This window comes from Ranitomeya imitator, chromosome 5, assembly GCF_032444005.1.
Source record: "Ranitomeya imitator isolate aRanImi1 chromosome 5, aRanImi1.pri, whole genome shotgun sequence".
Taxonomy (NCBI): Eukaryota; Metazoa; Chordata; class Amphibia; order Anura; family Dendrobatidae; genus Ranitomeya; species Ranitomeya imitator.
In genome coordinates this window covers 611,037,218-611,064,566 of record NC_091286.1, presented here as the reverse complement: position 1 = coordinate 611,064,566, position 27,349 = coordinate 611,037,218, and the positions used below count along the sequence as shown (strand labels likewise).

The 27,349-nt window shown below is 46.0% G+C and overlaps 1 protein-coding gene across 2 annotated transcripts in view; it reads right to left on the bottom strand.

Moving 5' to 3' along the window:
- Positions 1-3,668: 3,668 nt before the first annotated feature.
- ALLC (allantoicase) overlaps positions 3,669-27,349 on the bottom strand; it is a 45,147-nt gene continuing 21,466 nt past the window's right edge. For both annotated transcript variants that reach the window (XM_069768133.1, XM_069768134.1), the window contains exons 11-12: positions 4,322-4,449; positions 3,669-3,973 (exon numbers count right to left, since the gene is read on the bottom strand). In XM_069768133.1, the coding sequence (XP_069624234.1) occupies positions 3,833-3,973; positions 4,322-4,449 (269 nt within the window). In that variant the 3' untranslated portion in view covers positions 3,669-3,832. The remainder of the gene's footprint in view (positions 3,974-4,321; positions 4,450-27,349) is intronic.

Below are 27,349 nucleotides of genomic sequence, written 5' to 3'. Positions count from 1 at the left end.
TTTTTGCCGTCAGGCTAAATCCAGCGAATTTTGAAAAAAACGGATCCGTCATAAATTGTGAAAAACTGATTTGACGGATCCGATTTTTCGCCGGATCCGAGTTTGTGGATCTGCCGGCTATTTTGGATTCTGGGGAGGAGAGAAAGAACTCAAGAATGGAAAGAGCCTGATTTGTTTAAATTAGCGCCGGATTGTGACGGATGGCCTCACGTTTCACCCGTTTATCGCCGGATCCGTTGCTGTCCGCTTTTTTGACGGACAGAAAAACGTTCCTATGTCCGTTTTCTCCGGTCCTGGAAAATGGATTTTCAACGGATCCGGCAAAAAACGGATGAAGCATGAGGCCATCGCAATCCGGCACTAATACAAGTCTATGAGAAACAACGGATCTGGCGGCAACTTTAGCCGGTTCCTTTTTTTAAAAAAATTTGCCGGGTTTATCATGACGGCAAAAGCCTGATGTGTGAAAGTAGCCTAAACTGTTCTGATTTCTCCAATCCCCTTTGGTTGTAACTACTCACCTCTTAGCTTGAGTAGTCGTCAGTGATAGCTTTCTATTACCTGGTTTGGAGCTAGAGGTGTGAGCTGTGTGAAGAGAGGTTCTAGGAGTCATCTCTGGAGATATCTGTTTAGAATTTTGTATGAGTGTCTTCCTTTACCTTATCTCCTATTTTGATTGTCTCACCATTTCCTTCCCCTTTCTCCTTTCTGTAGTCTGGGAGCGCGTTGAGTGATTGCTGTTTCTTTTAAATCCCTGTCTGTTTCCCTTTGTGTCTTTATGTTACAGCAGTAACTAGAGTTAGGGTAGTCTCAGTGTAAGACAGAGATAGGAACGTGATCGCCACATGGGGTGAAGGAACCTGTCTAGGTATGCTATGGAGTGTAGGGTCAGAAGTGCCCCCTTTAATCTTTCTCTAGTAGCATAGCTTTCCCTCCCTGCCATTTATCTTCTGGCAGAAGCATGACAGTATGCTTTTAAAAAAAATTAACAATGTTTCTTTTTATATCACAATCTTTACATAACATTTTTTTAGTAAACTTGCAATTTTTACATGTGTCACTAGAGCTCATATTTCCTGTTCTTTCACGAAGAGTTTTCAGCAGGCTCCTTATCATCAGAGGCAGGATTACAATGGCAGGCAACACCTTTATACACAGCTGATAACACAAGATCCACCAATTACAACAGGTAATGTCACAGCTGACCCTGCTCCACTTCCCTGCATAATATCACACCGTCAGCGCTGCAGCCGATCAATGAACTCAGCAGCTCTGAGGGGTATGGGCAGTGCTGCTGATCTCACTTATCGGCTGCAGTGCTGCAGACAATAGCAAACACCAAAAGAAGCAACAGAAACTCAGAGTTGGATCCGGGGAAGTTGAATAAAGCATATTTTAAAACAAACTGTGAATGGGGACGGGGTTTTCTGAATATGGTAAGCCTCTTTAGTATTGAAGTAGTTAGATAAAAAAATAAGTTTTTCTCACGGTTCTATCGGGGATCTGACCAAGGTCACGGCAGTTCAACCCAGCTGGGAACAAAGCCTCGGTGACCAGAGATAACCTTGATGACATCACTGCCAGTTACTGAGGCTGCGCTCACAGCAGTTCTGTCACCAGTGGCTCTCAGCCTTGGCACCATCCAGGTTGAAAACTGTTTTTCCCCCAGACATGGATTACGGCATGAGACAGAACGACGGAGAGGTGATGGATATTGTAGTTTTTGTGTAATTTTAGTTTTATTACAGGAGAACAAGGGCTTCGGTGAAATAGGCGTTAGGTGAATATAGCTGTGTTTGTTATTTTTAAATAAAAAAGGAAAACTGTGTTTTGTTTTTCTAAGGCTACGTTCACACTAGCGTTGTGCGCCGCTGCGTCGGCGATGCAACGCACAACACACGCAAAAACGCAGCAAAACGCATGCAAAAACGCTGCATTTTGCGACGCATGCGTCGTTTTTTGCCGAAAATCGGACGCAAGAAAAATGCAACTTGTTGCGTTTTCTTGGTCCGACGCTTGCGGCAAAAAAGACGCTTGCGTCGCACAACGCAACTAACAAAAACGCATGCGTCCACCATGTTAAGTATAGGGGCGCATGACGCGTGCGTCGCCGCTGCGTCGCCCAACGCTAACCCGACGCACACTAGCATAACGCTAGTGTGAACGTTACCTAATAAAGGACTTTATTCTGGCTGTGTCTTTATTTACAATACAACTGTAGGATTAGTAATGGATAGGTGATTATAGATGTCTCTTCATTACTAAGACGAGGGCTTGATGTCACCTGACAATACAAAGGTGACATCAACCCCACAAATATGAACCCCACTTGCCACCACTGCAGGGCAAGTGGGAAGAGACGGGCAAAGCACCAGGACTGGTGTATCTAATAGATGTGCCTTTTCTGGGCAGCTGCGGGCTGCTATTTTTAGGCTGGGGGGCCAATATCCATCCTCCCTTACCAGCCTGAGAATACCAGACTGAGAATACCAGCCCCAAGCTGTCTGCTTTAGCAAGGCTGGTTGTCAAAAATGGGGGGACCCCATGCCATTTTTTTAAGTTATTTTTATTTAAATAATTACAAATTACAGCGTGGGGACCACTCTATTCTTGATAAATAGCCTTGCTGAAGCTAACAGCTGAAGGTTGCAGCCCCCAGCTGTGTGTTTTGTCTGGCTGGCTAACAAAGATACAGGGGAACTCATGCCAGGTTTTTTTTAAATTATTTATTTACAGCGCAGTTGTGGCTGATGAATACTCCCATCCGCCACTCCTGCTCTCGATGTTATTAGCAGCAGCAGGTGTCAGATGATGGGAGCAGTTGTCCCATCAGTTGACACCAGCGACCGGAGGTAAACTTTATAGCTCTGATCACAGCTGAGCGCTCACGCTGTCTTTTGTCAGCATGGGAACAGCGGCTGTCTGACCTGCGGGGATGGTTTCACCACCGGTCAGAAGCGGTGTTTGCCGCACTGTCATGCACATGACGGAACAATAAACATCCCGTGTTCGGGCAGCCGAAACCGAACAGTAACACGGACTTCCTGGTGAAGTCCGTGTTCGGTGTCCGTGCCCGAACAGTAGGTGTACGGTAAGGAAGCCGAACTTTACTGTTCGGGTTCACCAATCTCTAATGATGAAAATATATATCACAGGTCGTTTGAAGATGAAAGGGGTTGTCAGGTATAATATTTTGATTTTTTTTTGTTTTCCTCCCTGAAGTGCTCTATATTTATCAGTTTGTGCAATTTAATGGACACACTTACTTTGCACTAAAAAGTGTGGTCATGTCACACACTGGCACAAAAGGACCCTTCTATATGCAACTTAATTCAGCAAATGTTGAAAAGTCTTTTTAGGGGCAGTTAGAGTGGAACAACATGCCCTGAATGCATCCTACAGGCTAACGTGCATGTTACTTCAAAGCTTGATAAGTCAGCGCTGACACATTGGATTACTCCAAAATAGGGATCATTTTTGTGTTTCTGCTGTAGGTTCCCTTTAAACTAAACAGAAACAGGATCCTTCTCTCCAGGGGTCCTGTGGCATCTGCATGGGCCGGTATTGACACCTATGCCATTGATGATTGCATGCAGCCTTGGAAGCTTGCTGGATCACATGAAAGCAAAGATAATGTAAGAAAAAAAGGAAATTACTTGACAAAATTTAAAGGTTTTCAATTTGTGTGTTTATTCTTCCATTGGTCAGCTGCAATAATTATTCAGGTTAGAAAAGTACAACTGAGATTCATACTGGTAAAATGGCTAAAATTCATCCAAATGAGAAGATCTGAACAGACAATCCTTCTAGTAGCGCAATTGCATTCAATGTCTCAAGGCAGTTGGCGAGGAAAACCCCAGAGCCGTAATCTGCTTACACCACCATCCGGAGCAATGGTGACCTTCACATGCGTTATGACTTCTTGTAGTGATAAAGATGTTCCATCAATAAAATGTCTCTTGTGAGGATGAAGCTGGAAAAATAAACATATAAATTCCTTTTCAATACGAAGTGAGCATTCATGAATAGAAGAGATAATAGTACTGATACATATTGGAATTAGTACACAAAAGTGGAGTCGTGATTTCCTTCTGTAACCTGCATTACAAGTGGATCATTGGGATTTGGAATGGCAGAAACAAATGCAGACTGTGGAAAAGCTAGAGGACAGGGGGGCCAGCTGGTCTTCGAGCCTAATGTCACCATTGGCGTCTCTAACATGATACCAGGAATGTGGGGTACTGTTGCACGTTATCAGACAGATGAGAATAGAGCAGAGGTTTACAATGCAACCTGGTTTTATCCAAACTTTGACCAATACCTGTGTCACAGGTAGAAGAGTTTTCCATTTCTTATCCAGTTTCATAGCCCATTTGTCTCTGAGCTTCTCTTCTTCCTCTTTCGGGGTCAGAACGCAAGCTTCGATTTTGCATGAATTTGGTGCATTTCCTACAAGTATTACAACGGACTGTGATATGATCGGTGGAGACAGAAAACACATTCTAAAAAATACTGAACTATCGATGGCCATGGGCATGAAATAACAACTGGCCGACGCTCGTCCAGCAGCCAGTTACCACCTTTCATTCCCCAGTTAATACTTAGAGGAGTTGTTCACTACTCAGACAACCCCTTCTCAATTACTATATTACTTCATGTAAAACAGCCTGCACTCCCCACCGGTAAGATCAGTGGAACGGTGTTTGGTATCCCAGGCTCGCATTTCATTGTTATGTAATGTGAACCCTGCAGCTAATCAGCGTCCGCTAATCGCTCGCTTCACTCTCACTTCCTTCTGACAAAGCTGACCTCCGGAGGAAGTGAGCGAGCAGCGGCAGTTCTCACTACCTCCGGATGTCAATTCCATCCAAAGGAGAGGAGAGTGATGTGACCCATTAGCGGCCACTGATTGACTGCAGGGCTCATGTTACATAACAATGTGACGCGATATGCATCGCCAACATCACTGGAACAGCGCCAGCACTGGAGGTTAGTACAGCCTGCTTTTATTTTATGAGGTTATAACTCTGGAACGCTTCAACGGATCCCAGTGATTCTGACACTGTTTTCTTGTGACATATTGTACTTCATGATAGCGATAACATTTCTTTGATATTACCTGCGTTTATTTGTGAAAAAAACGGAAATTTGTCGAAAATTTTGAAAATTTCGCAATTTTCCAACTTTACATTTTTATGCAATTAAATCACAGAGATATGTCACACAAAATACTTAATAAGTAACATTTCCCACATGTCTACTTTACATCAGCACAATTTTGGAAGCAAATTTTTTTTTTGTTAGGGAGTTATAAGGGTTAAAAGTTGACCAGCAATTTGTCATTTTTATAACACCATTTTTTTTTTAGGGACCACATCTCATTTGAAGTCATTTTGAGGGGTCTATATGATAGAAAATAACCAAGTGTGACACCATTCTAAAAACTGCACCCCTCAAGGTGCTCAAAACCACATTCAAGAAGCTTATTAACCCTTCAGATGTTTCACAGGAATTTTTGGAATGTTTAAATAAAAATGAACATTTAACTTTTTTTCACTAAAAATTTACTTCAGCTCCAATTTGTTTTATTTTACCAAGGGTACCAGGAGAAAATGGACCTCAAAGTTGTTGTACAATTTGTCCTGAGTACACCGATACCCCATATGTGGGGGTAAACCACTGTTTGGGTGCATGACAGAGCTCGGAAGTGAAGGAGCGCCATTTGACTTTTCAATGCAAAATTGACTGGAATCGAGATGGGACGCCATGTTGCGTTTGGAGAGCCCCTGATGTGCCTAAACATTGAAACCCCCCACAAGTGACACCATTTTGAAAAGTAGACCCCCTAAGGAACTTATCTAGAGGTGTGGTGAGCACTTTGACCCACCAAGTGCTTTACAGAAGTTTATAATGCAGAACCGTAAAAATAAAAAATCATATTTTTTCACAAAAATTATCTTTTTGCCCCCAATTTTTTATTTTCCCAAGGGTAAGAGAAGAAATTGAACCCCAAAAGTTGTTGTAAAATTTGTCCTGAGTACGCTGATGCCCCATATGTGGGGGTAAACCACTGCTTGGGTGCATGAGAGAGCTCGGAAGGGAAGGAGCGCCGTTTGACTTTTCAATGCAAAATTGACAGGAATTGAGATGGGACGCCATGTTGCGTTTGGAGAGCCACTGATGTGCCTAAACATTGAAACCCCCCAAAAGTGACACCATTTTGGAAAGTAGACCCCCTAAGGAACATATCTAGATGTGTGGTGAGCACTTTGACCCACCAAGGGCTTCACAGAAGTTTATAATGCAGAGCCGTAAAAATAAAACAAATTTTTTACCACAAAAATTATTTTTAGCCCCCAGTTTTGTATTTTCCCGAGGGTAACAGGAGAAATTGGACCCCAAAAGTTGTTGCCTAATTTGTCCTGAGTGCGCTGATACCCCATATGTGGGGGGGGACCACCGTTTGGGTGCATGGGAGGGCTCAGAAGGGAAGGAGCGCCATTTGGAATGCAGACTTAGATGGAATGGTCTGCAGGCGTCACATTGCGTTTGCAGAGCCCATTATGTACCTAAACAGTGGAAACCGCCCGCAAGTGACACCATTTTGGAAAGTAGACCCCCTAAGGAACTTATGTAGATGTGTTGTGAGAGCTTCGAACCCCCAAGTGTTTCACTACAGTTTATAACGCAGAGCCGTGCAAATAAAAAATATTTTTTTCCACAAAAATTATCTTTTAGCCCCTAGTTTTGTATTTTCCCGAGGGTAAGAGGAGAAATTGGACCCCAAAAGTTGTTGTCCAATTTGTCCTGAGTACGATGATACCACACATGTGGGGGGAAACCACTGTTTGGGCACATGGGAGGGCTTGGAAGGGAAGGAGCGCTATTTGGAATGCAGACTTAGATGGAATGGTCTGTAGGCGTCACATTGCGTTCCGTTTGCAGAGCCCCTAATGTACCTAAACAGTAGAAACCCCCCACAATTGACCCCATATTGGAAACTAGACCCCCCAAGGAACTTATCTAGATGTGTTGTGAGAACTTTGAGCCCCTAAGTATTTCACTACAGTTTATAACGCAGAGCCGTGAAAATAAAAAATAAAAAAATTTCCCCCCAAAATTATTTTTTAGCCCCCAGTTTTATATTTTCCCGAGGGTAAGAGGAGAAATTGGACCCCAAAAGTTGTTGTCTAATTGGTCCTGAGTGCGCTGATACCCCATATGTGGGGGGGGACCAGCGTTTGGGTGCATGGGAGGGCTCGGAAGGGAAGGAGCGCCATTTGGAATGCAGACTTAGATGGAATGGTCTGCAGGCGTCACATTGCGTTTGCAGAGCCCATTATGTACCTAAACAGTGGAAACCCCCCGCAAGTGACACCATTTTGGAAAGTAGACCCCCTAAGGAACTTATGTAGATGTGTTGTGAGAGCTTCGAACCCCCAAGTGTTTCACTACAGTTTATAACGCAGAGCCGTGCAAATAAAAAATATTTTTTTCCACAAAAATTATTTTTTAGCCCCTAGTTTTGTATTTTCCCGAAGGTAAGAGGAGAAATTGGACCCAAAAAGTTGTTGTCCAATGTGCTCTGAGTACGCTGATACCCCATATATTGGGGTAAACCCCTGTTTGGGCACACGGGAGAGAAGGAGCACTGTTTTACTTTTTCAACGCAAAATTAGCTGGAATTGAGATCGGACGCCATGTCGCGTTTGGAGAGCCCCTGATGTGCCTAAACAGTGGAAACCCCCCAATTATAACTGATACCCTGATCCAAACACACCCCTAACCCTAATCTCAACGGTAACCCTAAACACACCCCTAACCCTGACACACCCCTAACCCTAATCCCAACCCTATTCCCAACCAAAAATGTAATCCAAACCATAACCCTAACTTTAGCCGCAACCCTAACTTTAGCCCCAACCCTAACCATAGCCCTAATCCTAGCCCCAACCCTAACCCTAGCCCTAACCCTAACCCTAGCCCTAACCCTAACCCTAGCCCTAACCCTAGCCCTAACGCTAATGGAAATAAATACATTTTTTTAATTTTTTTTAATTTTTCACTAACTAGGGGGGTTTTTAGGATTGGCAGCCGTCACACACTGACAGATCCTTTTTATTGCAAAAAATATTTTTTGCGTTATCACATTTTGAGTGCTATAATTTTTCCATATTTTGGTCCCCAGAGTCATGTGAGGTCTTGTTTTTTGCGGGACGAGTTGACATTTTTATTAGTAACATTTTCGGGCACCTGACAATTTTTGATCGCTTTTTATTCCGATTTTTGTGAGGCAGAATGACCAAAAACCAGCTATTCATGAATTTCTTTTGGGGGAGGCGTTTATACCATTCCGCGTTTGGTAAAATGGATAAAGCAGTTTTATTCTTCGGGTCAGTACGATTACAGCGATACCTCATTTATATCATTTTTTAATGTTTTGGCGCATTTATACGATAAAAACTATTTTATAGAAAAAATAATTATTTTTGCATGGCTTTATTCTGAGGACTATAATTTTATTATTTTTTTGCTGATGATGCTGTATGGTGACTCGTTTTTTGCGGGACAAGATGATGTTTTCAGCGGTACCATGGTTATTTATATCCGTCTTTTTGATCGCGTGTTATTCCACTTTTTGTTTGGTGGTATGATAATAAAGCGTTGTTTTTTGCCTTTTTTTTTTTTTTACCGCGTTCACTGAAGGGGTTAACTAGCGGGACAGTCTTATAGGTGGGGTCGTTACGGACGTGGCGATACTAAATATGTGTACTTTTATTGTTTTTTTTTTTATTTAGATAAAGAAATGTATTTATAGGAACAATATTTTTTGGGGGGGGGGAATTTTGGGGGGAATTTTTTTAATTTTTTTTACACATGTGAAACTTTTTTTTTACACTATAACATTTCCCCAGGGGGGGCATCATGTTATAGTGTAAGATCGCTGATCTGACACTTTGCTGTGCACTGTGTCAGATCAGCGATCTGACATGCACAGCTCCAGGCTTCACAGTGCCTGCTCTGAGCAGGTGCTGTGAAGCCACCTCCCTCCGTGCAGGACCCGGATGCCGCGGCCATTTTGGATCCGGGGCCTGCAGCGAGGAAGGAGGTAAAGACCTTCGGGGGTCTCCGGGGGTCTCAGGGAAGCACGCAGGGAGACCCCCTCCCTGTGCGATGCTTCCCTGTACCGCCGGCACATCGCAATCATGTTTGATCGTGGTGTGCCGGGGGTTAATGTGCCGGGAGCGGTCCGTGACCACTCCTGGCACATTGTGCCGGATGTCAGCTGCGATAGGCAGCTGACACCCGGCCGCGATCGGCCGCGCTCCCCCGTGAGCGCGGCCGATCACTATGATGTACTATCCCGTCGGTGGTCATATGGGCCCACCCCTGTTGTGAATTCTGTGGTCGAGCTCCCTCCTGTGGTCACAAGTGGTACTTCGGCTGATTCTGTCTATGGGCTTCCGTTGGTGGATGTGAGTGGTACTGCAGCTTCTGAGTTTCCTTCCTCAGGTGATGAGGTTAAGTCGTTAGGTGCTGCTCTATTTAACTCCACCTAGTGCTTTGATCCTGGCCTCCAGTCAATGTTCTAGTATTGGTCTTGCTTCCTCCTGGATCGTTCCTGTGGCCTGTCTGCTCAGCATAAGCTAAGTTCTGCTTGTGTTACTTTTGTTTGCTATATTTTCTGTCCAGCTTCCTATATTGGTTTTTCTTGCTTGCTGGAAGCTCTGAGACGCAGAGGGAGCACCTCCGTACCGTTAGTCGGTGCGGAGGGTCTTTTTGCCCCTCTGCGTGGTTGTTTGTAGGTTTTTGTGTTGACCGCAAAGCTATCTTTCCTATCCTCGGTCTATTCAGTAAGTCGGGCCTCACTTTGCTAAATCTATTTCATCTCTGTGTTTGTATTTTCATCTTAACTCACAGTCATTATATGTGGGGGGCTGCCTTTTCCTTTGGGGAATTTCTCTGAGGCAAGGTAGGCTTATTTTTCTATCTTCAGGGCTAGCTAGTTTCTCAGGCTGTGCCGAGTTGCATAGGGAGCGTTAGGCGCAATCCACGGCTACCTCTAGTGTGGTGTGATAGGATTAGGGATTGCGGTCAGCAGAGTTCCCAAGTCTCAGAGCTCGTCCTATGTTTTTTGGTTATTGTCAGGTCACTTTGTGTGCTCTGAACTTCAAGGTCCATTGTGGTTCTGAATTACCTATTCATAACAGTACTGGAGGCCTAAAGTACTATGCTTCTCAATAGAGAGAAAAAAGAAGTTCTGAGACCATTTTTTTTCTTTGCACTGTGTTTTGCCTTTTTTTTCCCCTAGACATTTGGGTGGTTCAGGACACAGGTGTAGTGATGGACATTAAAGGTCTGTCTTCATGTGTGGATCATCTCACTGCAAGAGTACAAAATATTCAAGACTTTGTGGCTCAGAATTCTATGTTAGAACCAAGAATTCCTATTCCTGATTTGTTTTCTGGAGATAGAGCTAAATTTCTAAGTTTCAAAAATAATTGCAAACTGTTTCTGGCATTGAAACCTCGCTCCTCTGGTGACCCAGTTCAACAAGTTAAGATCATTATTTCTTTATTACGTGGCGACCCTCAAGACTGGGCATTTTCCCTTGCGCCAGGAGATCCTGCATTATGTAATATTGATGCGTTTTTTCTGGCGCTCGGATTACTGTACGATGAACCTAATTCAGTGGATCAGGCAGAGAAAAATTTGCTGGCTCTGTGTCAGGGTCAGGATGAGATAGAGATTTATTGTCAGAAGTTTAGAAAGTGGTCCGTGCTCACTCAATGGAATGAATGTGCGCTGGCAGCTATTTTTAGAAAGGGTCTCTCTGAAGCCCTTAAGGATGTCATGGTGGGATTTCCTATGCCTGCTGGTCTGAATGAGTCTATGTCTTTGGCCATTCAGATCGGTCGACGCTTGCGTGAGCGTAAATCTGTGCACCATTTGGCGGTATTATCTGAGCATAAACCTGAGCCTATGCAGTGCGATAGGACTTTGACCAGAGCTGAAAGGCAAGAACACAGACGTCAGAATGGGCTGTGTTTCTACTGTGGTGATTCCACTCATGCTATCTCTGATTGTCCTAAGCGCACTAAGCGGTTCGCTAAGTCTGCCACCATTGGTACGGTACAGTCGAAATTTCTTTTGTCCGTTACTTTGATCTGCTCTTTGTCTTCCTATTCTGTCATGGCATTTGTGGATTCAGGCGCTGCCCTGAATTTGATGGACTTGGAGTTTGCTAGGCGCTGTGGGTTTGTCTTGGAGCCCTTGCAGTGTCTTATTCCATTGAGAGGAATTGATGCTACGCCTTTGGCCAAGAATAAGCCTCAGTATTGGACCCAGCTGACCATGTGCATGGCTCCTGCGCACCAGGAGGATATTCGCTTTCTGGTGTTGCATAATCTGCATGATGTGGTCGTGTTGGGGTTGCCATGGCTACAAGTACATAACCCAGTATTAGATTGGAAATCAATGTCTGTGTCCAGCTGGGGTTGTCAGGGGGTACATGGTGATGTTCCATTTCTGTCTATCTCATCATCCACCCCTTCTGAGGTCCCAGAGTTCTTGTCTGATTACCGGGATGTATTCGATGAGCCCAAGTCCAATGCCCTACCTCCGCATAGGGATTGTGATTGTGCTATCGAGTTGATTCCTGGTAGTAAGTTTCCTAAGGGTCGACTGTTTAATTTATCTGTACCTGAGCATGCCGCTATGCGGAGTTACGTAAAAGAATCCTTGGAGATGGGTCATATTCGCCCGTCGTCATCGCCATTGGGAGCAGGGTTCTTTTTTGTGGCCAAGAAGGATGGTTCGCTGAGACCTTGTATTGATTACCGCCTTCTTAATAAAATCACGGTCAAATTTCAGTACCCCTTGCCGCTGCTGTCTGATTTGTTTGCTCGGATTAAGGGGGCTAGTTGGTTCACCAAGATAGATCTTCGTGGTGCATATAATCTTGTGCGTATTAAACGGGGCGATGAATGGAAAACTGCATTTAATACGCCCGAGGGCCATTTTGAGTACCTAGTTATGCCATTCGGACTTGCCAATGCTCCATCAGTATTTCAGTCCTTTATGCATGACATCTTCTGAGAGTACCTGGATAAATTCCTGATTGTATACTTGGATGATATTTTGGTCTTCTCGGATGATTGGGAGTCTCATGTGAAGCAGGTCAGAATGGTGTTCCAGGTCCTGCGTGCTAATTCTTTGTTTGTGAAGGGATCAAAGTGTCTCTTTGGTGTTCAGAAGGTTTCATTTTTGGGGTTCATTTTTTCCCCTTCTACTATTGAGATGGACCCTGTTAAGGTCCAGGCCATTTATGATTGGACTCAGCCGACATCTCTGAAGAGTCTGCAAAAGTTCCTTGGCTTTGCTAATTTTTATCGTCGCTTCATCTGTAATTTTTCTAGTATTGCTAAACCATTGACCGATTTTACCAATAAGGGTGCTGATGTGGTCAATTGGTCTTCTGCTGCTGTGGAAGCTTTTCAAGAGTTAAAGCGTCGTTTTTCTTCTGCCCCTGTGTTGTGTCAACCAGATGTTTTGCTTCCGTTCCAGGTCGAGGTTGATGCTTCTGAAATTGGAGCGGGGGCTGTTTTGTCGCAAAGAGGTTCTGATTGCTCGGTGATGAAGCCATGCGCCTTCTTTTCCAGGAAGTTTTCGCCTGCTGAGCGAAATTATGATGTTGGCAATCGAGAGTTGCTGGCCATGAAGTGGGCATTCGAGGAGTGGCGTCATTGGCTTGAAGGAGCTAAGCATCGCGTGGTGGTCTTGACTGATCACAAGAACTTGACTTATCTCGAGTCTGCCAAACGGTTGAATCCTAGACAGGCTCGTTGGTCGCTGTTTTTCTCCCATTTTGACTTTGTGGTTTCGTACCTTCCGGGCTCTAAAAATGTGAAGGCGGATGCCCTGTCTAGGAGTTTTGTGCCCGACTCTCCGGGTTTGCCTGAGGCGGCGGGTATTCTCAAAGAGGGAGTAATTGTGTCTGCCATCTTCCCTGATTTGCGGCGGGTGCTGCAAAAATTTCAGGCTAATAAACCTGATCGTTGCCCAGCGGAGATACTGTTTGTCCCTGATAGGTGGACGAATAAAGTTATCTCTGAGGTTCATTGTTCGGTGTTGGCTGGTCATCCTGGAATCTTTGGTACCAGAGATTTAGTGGCTAGATCCTTTTGGTGGCCGTCTCTGTCGCGGGATGTGCGTTCTTTTGTGCAGTCCTGTGGGATTTGTGCTCGGGCTAAGCCCTGCTGTTCTCGTGCCAGTGGGTTGCTTTTGCCCTTGCCGGTCCCGAAGAGGCCTTGGACACATATCTCTATGGATTTTATTTCGGATCTCCCCGTCTCTCAAAAAATGTCGGTCATTTGGGTAGTTTGTGATCGCTTCTCTAAGATGATCCATTTGGTACCCTTGTCTAAATTACCTTCCAAATCTGATTTGGTGCCATTGTTCTTCTAGCATGTGGTTCGTTTACATGGCATTCCAGAGAACATCGTTTCTGACAGAGGTTCCCAGTTTGTTTCGAGGTTTTGGCGAGCCTTTTGTGCTAGGATGGGCATTGATTTGTCTTTTTCCTCGGCTTTCCATCCTCAGACAAATGGCAAGACTGAACGAACCAATCAGACCTTGGAAACATATCTGAGATGTTTTGTTTCTGCTGATCAGGATGATTGGGTGTCCTTTTTGCCGTTGGCTGAGTTTGCCCTTAATAATCGGGCCAGCTTGGCTACCTTGGTTTCGCCGTTTTTCTGCAATTCTGGGTTCCATCCTCGTTTCTCTTCAGGGCAGGTTGAGTCTTCGGACTGTCCTGGTGTGGATACTGTGGTGGACAGGTTGCAGCGGATTTGGACTCATGTAGTGGACAATTTGACCTTGTCCCAGGAGAAGGCTCAACGTTTCGCTAATCGCAGACGCTGTGTGGGTCCCCGACTTCGTGTTGGGGATTTGGTTTGGTTGTCATCTCGTTATATTCCTATGAAGGTTTCCTCTCCTAAGTTTAAGCCTCATTTCATTGGTCCGTATAGGATTTCTGAGGTTCTTAATCCTGTGTCTTTTCGTTTGACCCTTCCAGATTCTTTTTCCATCCATAACGTATTCCATAGGTCATTGTTGCGGAGATACGTGGCACCTATGGTTCCATCCGTTGATCCTCCTGCCCCGGTTTTGGTGGAGGGGAGTTGGAGTATATAGTGGAGAAGATTTTGGATTCTCGTGTTTCGAGACGGAAACTCCAGTATCTGGTTAAGTGGAAGGGTTATTGTCAGGAAGATAATTCCTGGGTCTTTGCCTCTGATGTCCATGCTGCCGATCTTGTTCGTGCCTTTCATATGGCTCATCCTGGTCGGCCTGGGGGCTCTGGTGAGGGTTCGGTGACCCCTCCTCAAGGGGGGGTACTGTTGTGAATTCTGTGCTCGAGCTCCCTCCTGTGGTCACAAGTGGTACTTCGGCTGATTCTGTCTATGGGCTTCCGTTGGTGGATGTGAGTGGTACTGCGGCTTCTGAGTTTCCTTCCTCAGGTGATGAGGTTAAGTCATTAGGTGCTGCTCTATTTAACTCCACCTAGTGCTTTGATCCTGGCCTCCAGTCAATGTTCTAGTATTGGTCTTGCTTCCTCCTGGATCGTTCCTGTGGCCTGTCTGCTCAGCATAAGCTAAGTTCTGCTTGTGTTACTTTTGTTTGCTATATTTTCTGTCCAGCTTGCTATATTGGTTTTTCTTGCTTGCTGGAAGCTCTGAGACGCAGAGGGAGCACCTCCGTACCGTTAGTCGGTGCGGAGGGTCTTTTTGCCCCTCTGCGTGGTTGTTTGTAGGTTTTTGTGTTGACCGCAAAGCTATCTTTCCTATCCTTGGTCTATTCAGTAAGTCGGGCCTCACTTTGCTAAATCTATTTCATCTCTGTGTTTGTATTTTCATCTTAACTCACAGTCATTATATGTGGGGGGCTGCCTTTTCCTTTGGGGAATTTCTCTGAGGCAAGGTAGGCTTATTTTTCTATCTTCAGGGCTAGCTAGTTTCTCAGGCTGTGCCGAGTTGCATAGGGAGCGTTAGGCGCAATCCACGGCTACCTCTAATGTGGTGTGATAGGATTAGGGATTGCGGTCAGCAGAGTTCCCACGTCTCAGAGCTCGTCCTATGTTTTTTGGTTATTGTCAGGTCACTTTGTGTGCTCTGAACTTCAAGGTCCATTGTGGTTCTGAATTACCTATTCATAACACACCCCACCTCGACGAGATAGTACGTCAGATGTCAGAAAGGGGTTAAAATCCGAAATGTTGGCCTACTGAAATGTATATTCAGTAAATGCACTCAATACTTGTTCGGGGCTCCTTTTGCATCAATTACTACATTAATGCGGCGTGGCATGGAGGCGATCAGCCTGTGGCACTGCTGAGGTGTTATGGAAGCCCAGGTTGCTTTGATAGCAGCCTTCAGCTCATCTGCATTGTTGGGTCTGGTGTCTCATCTTCCTCTTGACAATACTCCATAGATTCTATATGGGGTTAAGGTCAGGTTAGTTTGCAAGCACAGTTGGAGTGCCCCGTCAGGGCAAGGGGGTACTCGGTACCGGGTCTGGTCGGCTCAAAGGGGGGGATGTCATGGCGGCTGACCCGGTCCGTGGCCCTGGGACATCCTTATAAAAGGGAAAGGTCTTTAAAGGGATAAAGTTTGTGTTCGTGATGCCACCTGTGGTATTCAGTCAGGGTGACCGACGCTGCTTTAAGGGGTCCGCTGGGGTGATGATATGGCAGCTAGATGGTATACCTTCCTGTTATGACCTGTTGGTAAGGACAATAATGGACCTGGTGGTTAAGAGCACACGGAATGACCTGATAGTTACCAATAATATAGGACGAGCTCTGAGATGTGGGAACTCTGCTGACCGCAATCCCTAATCCTATCACACACACTAGAAATAGCCGTGGATTGCTCCTAACGCTCCCTATGCAACTCGGCACAGCCTAAGGAACTAGCTAGCCCTGAAGATAGAAAAATAAAACCTACCTTGCCTCAGAGAAATTCCCCAAAGGAAAAGGCAGCCCCCCACATATAATGACTGTGAGTAAAGAAGAAAATACAAACACAGAGATGAAATAGATTTAGCAAAGTGAGGCCCGACTTACTGAACAGACTGAGGATAGGAAAGTTAACTTTGCGGTCAGCACAAAAAACTACAAAAAGACCACGCAGAGGGCGCAAAAGACCCTCCGCACCGACTCACGGTGCGGAGGCGCTCCCTCTGCGTCCCAGAGCTTCCAGCAAGCAAGACAAAAATCAAAATAGCAAGCAGGACAGAAAAAAAGCAAACAAAGAAAAACAAGCAGGAACTTAGCTTCTGCTGGGAAGACAGGTCACAAGAACGATCCAGGAGAGAACTAGACCAATACTGGAACATTGTCAGGTGGCATGGAGCAATGATCTAAGTGGAGTTAAATAGAGCAGCCAGCTAACGAATTAACCTCGTCACCTGTGGAAGGAAACTCAGAAGCCGCAGCCCCACTCACAACCAACAGAGGAAGCCCATGAACAGAACCAGCCGAAGTACCATTCATGACCACAGGAGGGAGCTTGACAACAGAATTCACAACACCTTCCCACAGGTGAAGTATATCCCCAGGGCTTCCCAGTGTATAGATGGTAGAATGGTGAGAAGCGCAGTGAAGAACGAGGACACAGGTTTGCAGTCTCTTTACCTTTACTGAAGACTTCAGCATCCACTGTCCAAAGCACCAGATCACAGGCAGGGCCGTATTTAGAGTTTCTGCTGCCCTAGGCACTTTTAGTGCTGCCTCCTCCATTGGTGAGTATGACACTATCAGCATAGACTTTTGGCAAGAATCGCTGATGTGAAAGTAGCCTTTTGCAGCAGATGGGGCAGTTTTTCTGCATCTGCCACGTAACGGATCACTTACGGTAACACTGTGCTTGGTCTCATTCATTCCCTATGGGATTTGCGGTACTTGCTGTGATCTGTGAAATGCGGTGCCATACCTCCCAACTTTTGAAGGGAAAAAGGTCTAAAGGTTGACCACACCCATTTCACAACTAATCACACCCATATCCAAGTCCCAACCACACCCATTTAGCACTGCTGATCACACTGTTTCATAGTAACATAGTAACATAGTTAGTAAGGCCGAAAAAAGACATTTGTCCATCCAGTTCAGCCTATATTCCATCATAATAAACCCCCAGATCTACGTCCTTCTACAGAACCTAATAATTGTATGATACAATATTGTTCTGCTCCAGGAAGACATCCAGGCCTCTCTTGAACCCCTCGACTGAGTTCGCCATCACCACCTCCTCAGGCAAGCAATTCCAGATTCTCACTGCCCTAACAGTAAAGAATCCTCTTCTATGTTGGTGGAAAAACCTTCTCTCCTCCAGACGCAAAGAATGCCCCCTTGTGCCCGTCACCTTCCTTGGTATAAACAGATCCTCAGCGAGATATTTGTATTGTCCCCTTATATACTTATACATGGTTATTAGATCGCCCCTCAGTCGTCTTTTTTCTAGACTAAATAATCCTAATTTCGCTAATCTATCTGGGTATTGTAGTTCTCCCATCCCCTTTATTAATTTTGTTGCCCTCCTTTGTACTCTCTCTAGTTCCATTATATCCTTCCTGAGCACCGGTGCCCAAAACTGGACACAGTACTCCATGTGCGGTCTAACTAGGGATTTGTACAGAGGCAGTATAATGCTCTCATCATGTGTATCCAGACCTCTTTTAATGCACCCCATGATCCTGTTTGCCTTGGCAGCTGCTGCCTGGCACTGGCTGCTCCAGGTAAGTTTATCATTAACTAGGATCCCCAAGTCCTTCTCCCTGTCAGATTTACCCAGTGGTTTCCCATTCAGTGTGTAATGGTGATATTGATTCCTTCTTCCCATGTGTATAACCTTACATTTATCATTGTTAAACCTCATCTGCCACCTTTCAGCCCAAGTTTCCAACTTATCCAGATCCATCTGTAGCAGAATACTATCTTCTCTTGTATTAACTGCTTTACATAGTTTTGTATCATCTGCAAATATCGATATTTTACTGTGTAAACCTTCTACCAGATCACTAATGAATATGTTGAAGAGAACTGGTCCCAATACTGACCCCTGCGGTACCCCACTGGTCACAGCGACCCAGTTAGAGACTATACCATTTATAACCACCCTCTGCTTTCTATCACTAAGCCAGTTACTAACCCATTTACACACATTTTCCCCCAGACCAAGCATTCTCATTTTGTGTACCAACTTCTTGTGCGGCACGGTATCAAACGCTTTGGAAAAATCGAGATATACCACGTCCAATGACTCACCGTGGTCCAGCCTATAGCTTACCTCTTCATAAAAACTGATTAGATTGGTTTGACAGGAGCGATTTCTCATAAACCCATGCTGATATGGAGTTAAAGAGTTATTCTCATTGAGATAATCCAGAATAACATCCCTCAGAAACCCTTCAAATATTTTACCAACAATAGAGGTTAGACTTACTGGCCTATAATTTCCAGGTTCACTTTTAGAGCCCTTTTTGAATATTGGCACCACATTTGCTATGCGCCAATCCTGCGGAACAGACCCTGTCGCTATAGAGTCCCTAAAAATAAGAAATAATGGTTTATCTATTACATTACTTAGTTCTCTTAGTACTCGTGGGTAGAGTTGAGCGACCTTGACCTTTTTAGAGTCGAGCCGGGTTTTGCGAAACCCGACTATGTCCAAAGTCGGGTCGAGTGAAATCGGCCGATTATGACGTAAAGTCGGGATCGACCGAAACACGAAACCCAATGCAAGTCAATGGGGCAGCATAGTCGGCAGTGAGTGGGGGCCAGGAAAACACCTAGAGTGCCCATTTTAATGTCAAAACCATCCATTCTTCTTAATGAAGCTTGTCAAGCGTAATTTACCTTATAATAATTGGAAGGCATTTGAAATTGGGGGTCATTTGGCTAAAGTTGTGGGGGGTAGGGCTGGTTCAAGTAATTAGTGGGCCCAGGAAATCTGGACCACGTCACGGCAGTGGAGCAGGGAGAGGTAAGTATTTCAACTTTGCAAGTGCTGTGAACCTGAGCAAGCAGGGGGGGCCCACTCGTTGGCATTGGCACTGGCACAGGGCCCCTCAAAGTACAGCGGTGTGTTTGCACGGCGGGGGCGCCTCCCACCGGCAGCAACACTTTTGCGTACTATGAGAGGCCCTGTGCCAGTGACGTCGCCAACTAGTATTCCTCCCCCCACCTGATGAAGGAACCTGCACTTTCATCTGCACCTTCCTCTTTGTCCCCGTGTAAGGTGGTATGGTATGCGGGAAGAGCAACCTGACTTTCAGCAGGGTCACAATGTTGTTGTGTAGCGTGCACGGGGAATGTTGCGTTATGGGTCAATGTACCAGCAGACTCATCTATCACTGGCTGGGCAATGGGCACGATGAAGTGGAAACACAGATATAGGCCCAAAGAAGAAAGTGGGCTAAATGCAGTTCAAAATTGGTAACACAGGAATAACCAGGGGGCATTGCAGTGGAGGACAACTGGAATGAGAGGCTGACACAGAGAGTAGGGCCAAATCAGTAAGTAGTCGAAATGCAGTTCAAAATTGGCAACCGTAGTAAACAGGCGGCACAGCTTTGTTCAGTGGAGGAGAACAGCAAGGAGTGGCAGACACCGATAGTAGGCCCCAAACCAACTAGTACGCCAAATGCAGTTGTTCCATTTAACCACAATTTAATGAGAGCCTGAAGATAGAAGCTCAGGAAAGGCAACCTGGTGAAAACCTTGGAGTGTAACACAACCTGTCTCTACACCCCATACCAAATTTGTAGGCCTAATGCAGCGTAGTTTCCACCAACTACTAAACGAGAGCCGGAAGATCGAAGCTCATGAAAGGCAACCCGGGGAACACCTTGGAGTGTAACACAACCTCTCTCTACACCACGAAAGGGCTGATTCTTAGGAAGGAAGGCTGTTGTAAATAAGCATTGCGCGTCCGAGGGTGATTATATTCTTATTCGGTATCTACTCACCCTCGGACGCGCCATGCTTCTTGATTTGTAATTAATGTTTATTTGCAATGTGCTTTTGACTTACTCAATTATTTTTTTAATTATTGATTTTATTAAATTAATAGTTTAACATCTTATTGGAAATAATTTAAAGGAGACGCGACAGGACAACACTCGGTGGATGCCATATCTGTGTTAACAACTCCAAAAAACTTTCAGTTAACTTCTTGCAGGAGAAAGAAATTGTAGCTGTTGGACCTTTGTAGTACAGTTCCAGATATTTGTTGTGTGTTTGTTTTGATTGTTAAAATGTCTGCATTTGAGATCTCAACACGATCTTATTTTTTATAATCAAATTAATTTTTTTTATATTTAATGATGTTGGTTCAAGGGGTACACGGGCAGCAATAGACAGGTCAGTGGAGGCCTAGTGGAAGGAGTGACGGCAGACAGGCATCAAAGGCCTAACATTGGGCTGGCTGTAGGCAAGTTAAAATTGGTTCCAGGGGAACACGGCCATCAGTGGCCTGGTCAGTGTAGTTGTAGTTGAAAGAACGGGACGCAGACAGGCTTCGAAGGCCTAACATAATAACATAGGGCTGGCTGTAGGCAAGTTAAAATTGGTTCCAGGGGAACACGGCCATCAGTGGCCTGGTCAGTGTAGTTGTAGTTGAAAGAACGGGACGCAGACAGGCTTCGAAGGCCTAACATAACAAACTTGGGCTGGCTGTAGGCACTTTTAAATTTGTTCCAGGGGTACATGGGCAGCAGTGTATGGTCAGTGGAAGTCTAGTGGAAGGAGTGACCGCAGACAGGCTTCCAAGGCCTAACATAACAAACTTGGGCTGGCTGTAGGCACTTTTAAATTGGTTCCAGGGGTACACGGGCAGCAGTGGTCTGGTCAGTGGAAGTCTAGTGGAAGGAGTGACCGCAGACAGGCTTCCAAGGCCTAACATAACAAACTTGGGCTGGCTGTAGGCACTTTTAAATTGGTTCCAGGGGTACACGGGCAGCAGTGGTCTGGTCTGTGGAAGTCTAGTGGAAGGAGTGACCGCAGACAGGCTTCGAAGGCCTAACATAACAAACTTGGGCTGGCTGTAGGCACTTTTAAATTGGTTCCAGGGGTACACGGGCAGCAGTGGTCTGGTCAGTGGAAGTTTAGTGGAAGGAGTGACTGCAGACAGGCTTCCAAGGCCTAACATAACAAACTTGGGCTGGCTGTAGGCACTTTTAAATTGGTTCCAGGGGTACACGGGCAGCAGTGGTCTGGTCTGTGGAAGTCTAGTGGAAGGAGTGACCGCAGACAGGCTTCCAAGGCCTAACATAACAAACTTGGGCTGGCTGTAGGCACTTTTAAATTGGTTCCAGGGGTACACGGGCAGCAGTGGTCTGGTCAGTGGAAGTCTAGTGGAAGGAGTGACCGCAGACAGGCTTCCAAGGCCTAACATAACAAACTTGGGCTGGCTGTAGGCACTTTTAAATTGGTTCCAGGGGTACACGGGCAGCAGTGGTCTGGTCAGTGGAAGTCTAGTGGAAGGAGTGACCGCAGACAGGCTTCCAAGGCCTAACATAACAAACTTGGGCTGGCTGTAGGCACTTTTAAATTGGTTCCAGGGGTACACGGGCAGCAGTGGTCTGGTCTGTGGAAGTCTAGTGGAAGGAGTGACCGCAGACAGGCTTCGAAGGCCTAACATAACAAACTTGGGCTGGCTGTAGGCACTTTTAAATTGGTTCCAGGGGTACACGGGCAGCAGTGGTCTGGTCAGTGGAAGTTTAGTGGAAGGAGTGACTGCAGACAGGCTTCCAAGGCCTAACATAACAAACTTGGGCTGGCTGTAGGCACTTTTAAATTGGTTCCAGGGGTACACGGGCAGCAGTGGTCTGGTCTGTGGAAGTCTAGTGGAAGGAGTGACCGCAGACAGGCTTCGAAGGCCTAACATAACAAACTTGGGCTGGCTGTAGGCACTTTTAAATTGGTTCCAGGGGTACACGGGCAGCAGTGGTCTGGTCAGTGGAAGTCTAGTGGAAGGAGTGACCGCAGACAGGTTTCGAAGGCCTAACATAACAAACTTGGGCTGGCTGTAGGCACTTTTAAATTGGTTCCAGGGGTACACGGGCAGCAGTGGTCTGGTCAGTGGAAGTCTAGTGGAAGGAGTGACCGCAGACAGGCTTCGAAGGCCTAACATAACAAAATTGGGCTGGCTGTAGGCACTTTTAAATTGGTTCCAGGGGTACATGGGCAGCAGTGTATGGTCAGTGGAAGTCTAGTGGAAGGAGTGACGGCAGACAGTCTTCGGAGGCCTAACATAACAAAATTGGGCTGACTGTAGGCACTTTTAAATTGGTTCCAGGGTAACACGGCCAGCAGTGGCCTGGTCAGTGTAGTAGTTGTAGAAAGAAGGGACCGCAGACAGGCTTCGAAGGCCTAACATAACAAAAATGTCAAAACAATGGTATTGTCAGTGCCAGGCATTGAAGGATGTCAGCGCCTAGACTACACATTGGTGAAGCTGTGAGAGATAATTTTGCTAGTGGTAGAGCACTGTTTGAGCTGGGGGGGGGAACTGTCTTGTGGCCGGCGGTACAGGCACAGGGCCCCTCATATTACAACGGTGTGTCTGACGTTGGGTGCGCACCACCACCGCCAGAGACACTTTATTGTACTATGAGGGACCCAGTGGCAGTGCCGTCGACCAAAAGCGGCCACACCCACCTCTTCAGACAAACAGCACTCTCAAGGGTCCAAGCGCAAAGTGGCGATAGCACGGCCCCGTGTGGGGAGTTTGGCCATTTCGTGAGGTGGAAACATGTCGTATGCTGGACAATCAGGTGAAGAAAATTACGAGATTGGAAAAGTCATTCAGAATAGTCCACAGGCAAGACCTTTTCATAGGAAAGCTAGGTGTCAGCCGGGCAGGGTGGGGCAAAAGATTTTGAAATCCAGTTGTGGTTCATTTTAATGAAGGTTAGATCATCTACATTTTGGGTAGCCAGACGAGTCCTTTTTTCTGTTAGTATTGAACCTGCAGCACTGAATACTCTTTCTGATAGGACACTAGCTGCCGGGCAAGCAAGCTCCTGCAATGCATATTCTGCCAATTCTGGCCAGGTGTCTAATTTGGATGCCCAGTAATCAAATGGGAATGACGGTTGAGGGAGAACGTCGATAAGGGATGAAAAATAGTTTGTAACCATACTGGACAAATGTTGTCTCCTGTCACTTTGAATTGATGCTGCAGTACCTGTCCTGTCTGCGGTCATAGAAAAATCACTCCACAACCTGGTCAGAAAACCCCTCTGGCCAACGCCACTTCTGATTTCTGCCCCTCTAACACCTCTGGTCTGCTGGCCCCTGGAGCTCGTGTGAGAACGATCACGGGCGCTGTGTGCAGGGAATGCCAGAAGCAAACGGTCAACAAGAGTTGATTGTTTTGTTGCTAATATTAGTTCCAAGTTCTCATGTGGCATAATATTTTGCAATTTGCCTTTATAGCGAGGATCAAGGAGGCAGGCCAACCAGTAATCGTCATCGTTCATCATTTTTGTAATGCGTGTGTCCCTTTTGAGGATACGCAAGGCATAATCCGCCATGTGGGCCAAAGTTCCCGTTGTCAAATCTGCGGTTGTGCTTGGTTGAGGGGCAGTTGCAGGCAAATCTACGTCACTTGTGTCCCTCAAAAAACCAGAACCCGGCCTTGCCACGCCACCAATTTCCCGTGCCCCCGGGAAAGCTTCCTCATTAAAAATATACTCATCCCCATCATCCTCCTCATCCTCCACCTCCTCTTCGCCCGGTACCTCGTCATGTACACTGCCCTGACCAGACAATCGCTGACTGTCATCAAGGCTTTCCTCTTCCTCTGGTGCAGACGCCTGATCCTTTATGTGCGTCAAACTTTGCATCAGCAGACGCATTAGGGGGATGCTCATGCTTATTATGGCGTTGTCTGCACTAACCAGCCGTGTGCATTCCTCAAAACACTGAAGGACTTGACACATGTCTTGAATCTTCGACCACTGCACACCTGACAACTCCATGTCTGCCATCCTACTGCCTGCCCGTGTATGTGTATCCTCCCACAAAAACATAACAGCCCGCCTCTGTTCGCACAGTCTCTGAAGCATGTGCAGTGTTGAGTTCCACCTTGTTGCAACGTCTATGATTAGGCGATGCTGGGGAAGGTTCAAAGAACGCTGATAGGTCTGCATACGGCTGGAGTGTACAGGCGAACGGCGGATATGTGCGCAAAGTCCACGCACTTTGAGGAGCAGGTCGGATAACCCCGGATAACTTTTCAGGAAGCACTGCACCACCAGGTTTAAGGTGTGAGCCAGGCAAGGAATGTGTTTCAGTTGGGAAAGGGAGATGGCAGCCATGAAATTCCTTCCGTTATCACTCACTACCTTGCCTGCCTCAAGATCTACAGTGCCCAGCCACGACTGCGTTTCTTGCTGCAAGAACTCGGACAGAACTTCCGCGGTGTGTCTATTGTCGCCCAAACACTTCATAGCCAATACAGCCTGCTGACGTTTGCCAGTAGCTGCCCCATAATGGGAGACCTGGTGTGCAACAGTGGCAGGTGCGGATGGAGTGTTTGTGCGACTGCGGTCTGTGGACGAGCTCTTGCTTCTGCAGGAGGACGAGGAGGAGGAGGAGGAGGAGGGGGTGCGAACGGCTACAGACAACTGTTTACTAGACCGTGGGCTAGGCAGAACTGTCCCAAACTTGCTGTCCCCTGTGGACCCTGAATCCACCACATTTACCCAGTGTGCCGTGATGGACACGTAACGTCCCTGGCCATGCCTACTGGTCCATGCATCTGTTGTCAGGTGCACCTTTGTGCTCACAGATTGCCTGAGTGCATGGACGATGCGCTCTTTAACATGCTGGTGGAGGGCTGGGATGGCTTTTCTGGAAAAAAAGTGTCGACTGGGTAGCTCGTAGCGTGGTACAGCGTAGTCCATCAGGTCTTTGAAAGCTTCGCTTTCAACTAACCGGTAGGGCATCATCTCTAACGAGATTAGTCTAGCTATGTGGGCGTTCAAACCCTGTGTACGCGGATGCGAGGCTAAGTATTTCCTTTTTCTAACCATAGTCTCATGTAGGGTGAGCTGGACTGGAGAGCTGGAGATCGTGGAACTAGCGGGGGTGCCGGTGGACATGGCAGACTGAGAGACGGTGGGAGATAGTATTGTTGCCGCCGGTGCCCTAGATGCAGTGTTTCCTACTACGAAACTGGTGATTCCCTGACCCTGACTGCTTTGGCCTGGCAAAGATACCTGCACAGATACAGCAGGTGGTGCGCTAAATGGTGGTCCTACACTGCCGGAAGGGATGTTGCGTTGATGACTAGCTTCATTGGCCGAGGGTGCAACAACCTTAAGGGACGTTTGGTAGTTAGTCCAAGCTTTCAAATGCATGGTGGTTAAATGTCTATGCATGCAACTAGTATTGAGACTTTTCAGATTCTGACCTCTGCTTAAGGAAGTAGAACATTTTTGACAGATGACTTTGCGCTGATCAATTGGATGTTGTTTAAAAAAATGCCAGACTGCACTCTTTCTAGCATCGGATACCTTTTCAGGCATTGCAGACTGAGCTTTAACCGGATGGCCACGCTGTCCTCCACCAGGTTTTGGCTTTGCCACGCGTTTTGGGCAAGATACGGGCCCGGCAGATGGAACCTGTGGCGATGTTGATGCCTGCTGCGGCCCCTCCTCCTCCTCTGCTTCAGAACTGCTGCCGCCTGCACCCTGTTCCCCCAATGGCTGCCAATCGGGGTCAAGAACTGGGTCATCTAATAACTCTTCTTGTACCTCCTGCGCAACTTCGTCTGTGTCACCGTGTCGTTTGGTGGTATAGCGTTCGTGATGGGGCAACATAGTCTCATCAGGGTCTGATTCTTGATCAGCACCCTGCGAGGGCAATGTTGTGGTCTGAGTCAAAGGACCAGCATAGTAGTCTGGCTGTGGCTGTGCGTCAGTGCACTCCATGTCAGATTCAACTTGTAATGGGCATGGACTGTTAACTGCTTCACTTTCTAAGCCAGGGACGGTATGTGTAAAGAGCTCCATGGAGTAACCCGTTGTGTCGCCTGCTGCATTCTTCTCTGTTGTTGTTTTTGCTGAAGAGGACAAGGAAGTGACTTGTCCCTGACCGTGAACATCCACTAACGACGCGCTGCTTTTACTTTTACCAGTTTCACGAGAGGAGGCAAAAGAGCTAGAGGCTGAGTCAGCAAGATAAGCCAAAACTTGCTCTTGCTGCTCCGGCTTTAAAAGCGGTTTTCCTAATCCCAGAAAAGGGAGCGTTCGAGGCCTTGTGTAGCCGGACGACGAACCTGGCTCCACAGCTCCAGACTTAGGTGCAATATTTTTTTCCCCACGACCACCTGATGCTCCACCACTACCACTACCCTCATTACCAGCTGACAATGAACGCCCCCGGCCACGACCTCTTCCACTAGACTTCCTCATTGTTTTAAAAACGTAACCAAACTAACGTTATTTGTTGCAGTCACACAACTTACACGGTGAGCTATAACTTCAGTATGATTTAGCTACCCCTTTACAGGTTGGTGAGACCACAGCGAAAATCAGGCCCAATGTTACACACTCTGTTTTTGGTGGCTGCAAATTAGAGAGATGCCCCACACGCAGGACTGTCACTGAAGCACAAATGTTAATATTAATGTCACACTATTATTTTTTTTTTATTTTTATTTTTTTCAGGAACACTTTAGAAACCCCAAAAAAAAAAAAAAATAGATTTTTGCAGGGAGAATTTAGAAAACAAATGTAACAAACTATATGCTTTCTATGGGCCACTGAGTGAGAGATGACGCACACAGGAATCAGGAGTGGCACACAAGCCCAGAGGCCAATATTTTTCTACCAATGATTGATGGAGTTATTTTCTCTGGTAGATTTTGGAACCCAAATCAAGGAAAAAAAATATAGGCTTTCTATGGACCACAATTGGAGAGAGAGAGAGAGAGAGAGAGAGAGAGAGAGAGAGATGGCACACCCAGGAGTCAAGACTGGCACACAAGCAGAAAGGCCAATATTAATCTCCCATTTTTTTGGGGGGTTTGTTTTTTTTTTTTTTTTTTTTTTCAGGGAGACTTTAGAAAAAAAAATAATAAAAAAAATATGATTTTATCAGGAAGAATTTAGAAACCAAATAAAATAAAATGATTTTTTTCAGGGAGAATTTATAAAACAAATAAAAACAAAAATAGGCGTTCTATGGCCCACTGACTGAGAGATGACGCACACAGGAGTCAGGAGTGGCACACAAGCCCAGAGGCCAATATTTTTCTACCAATGATTGATGTAG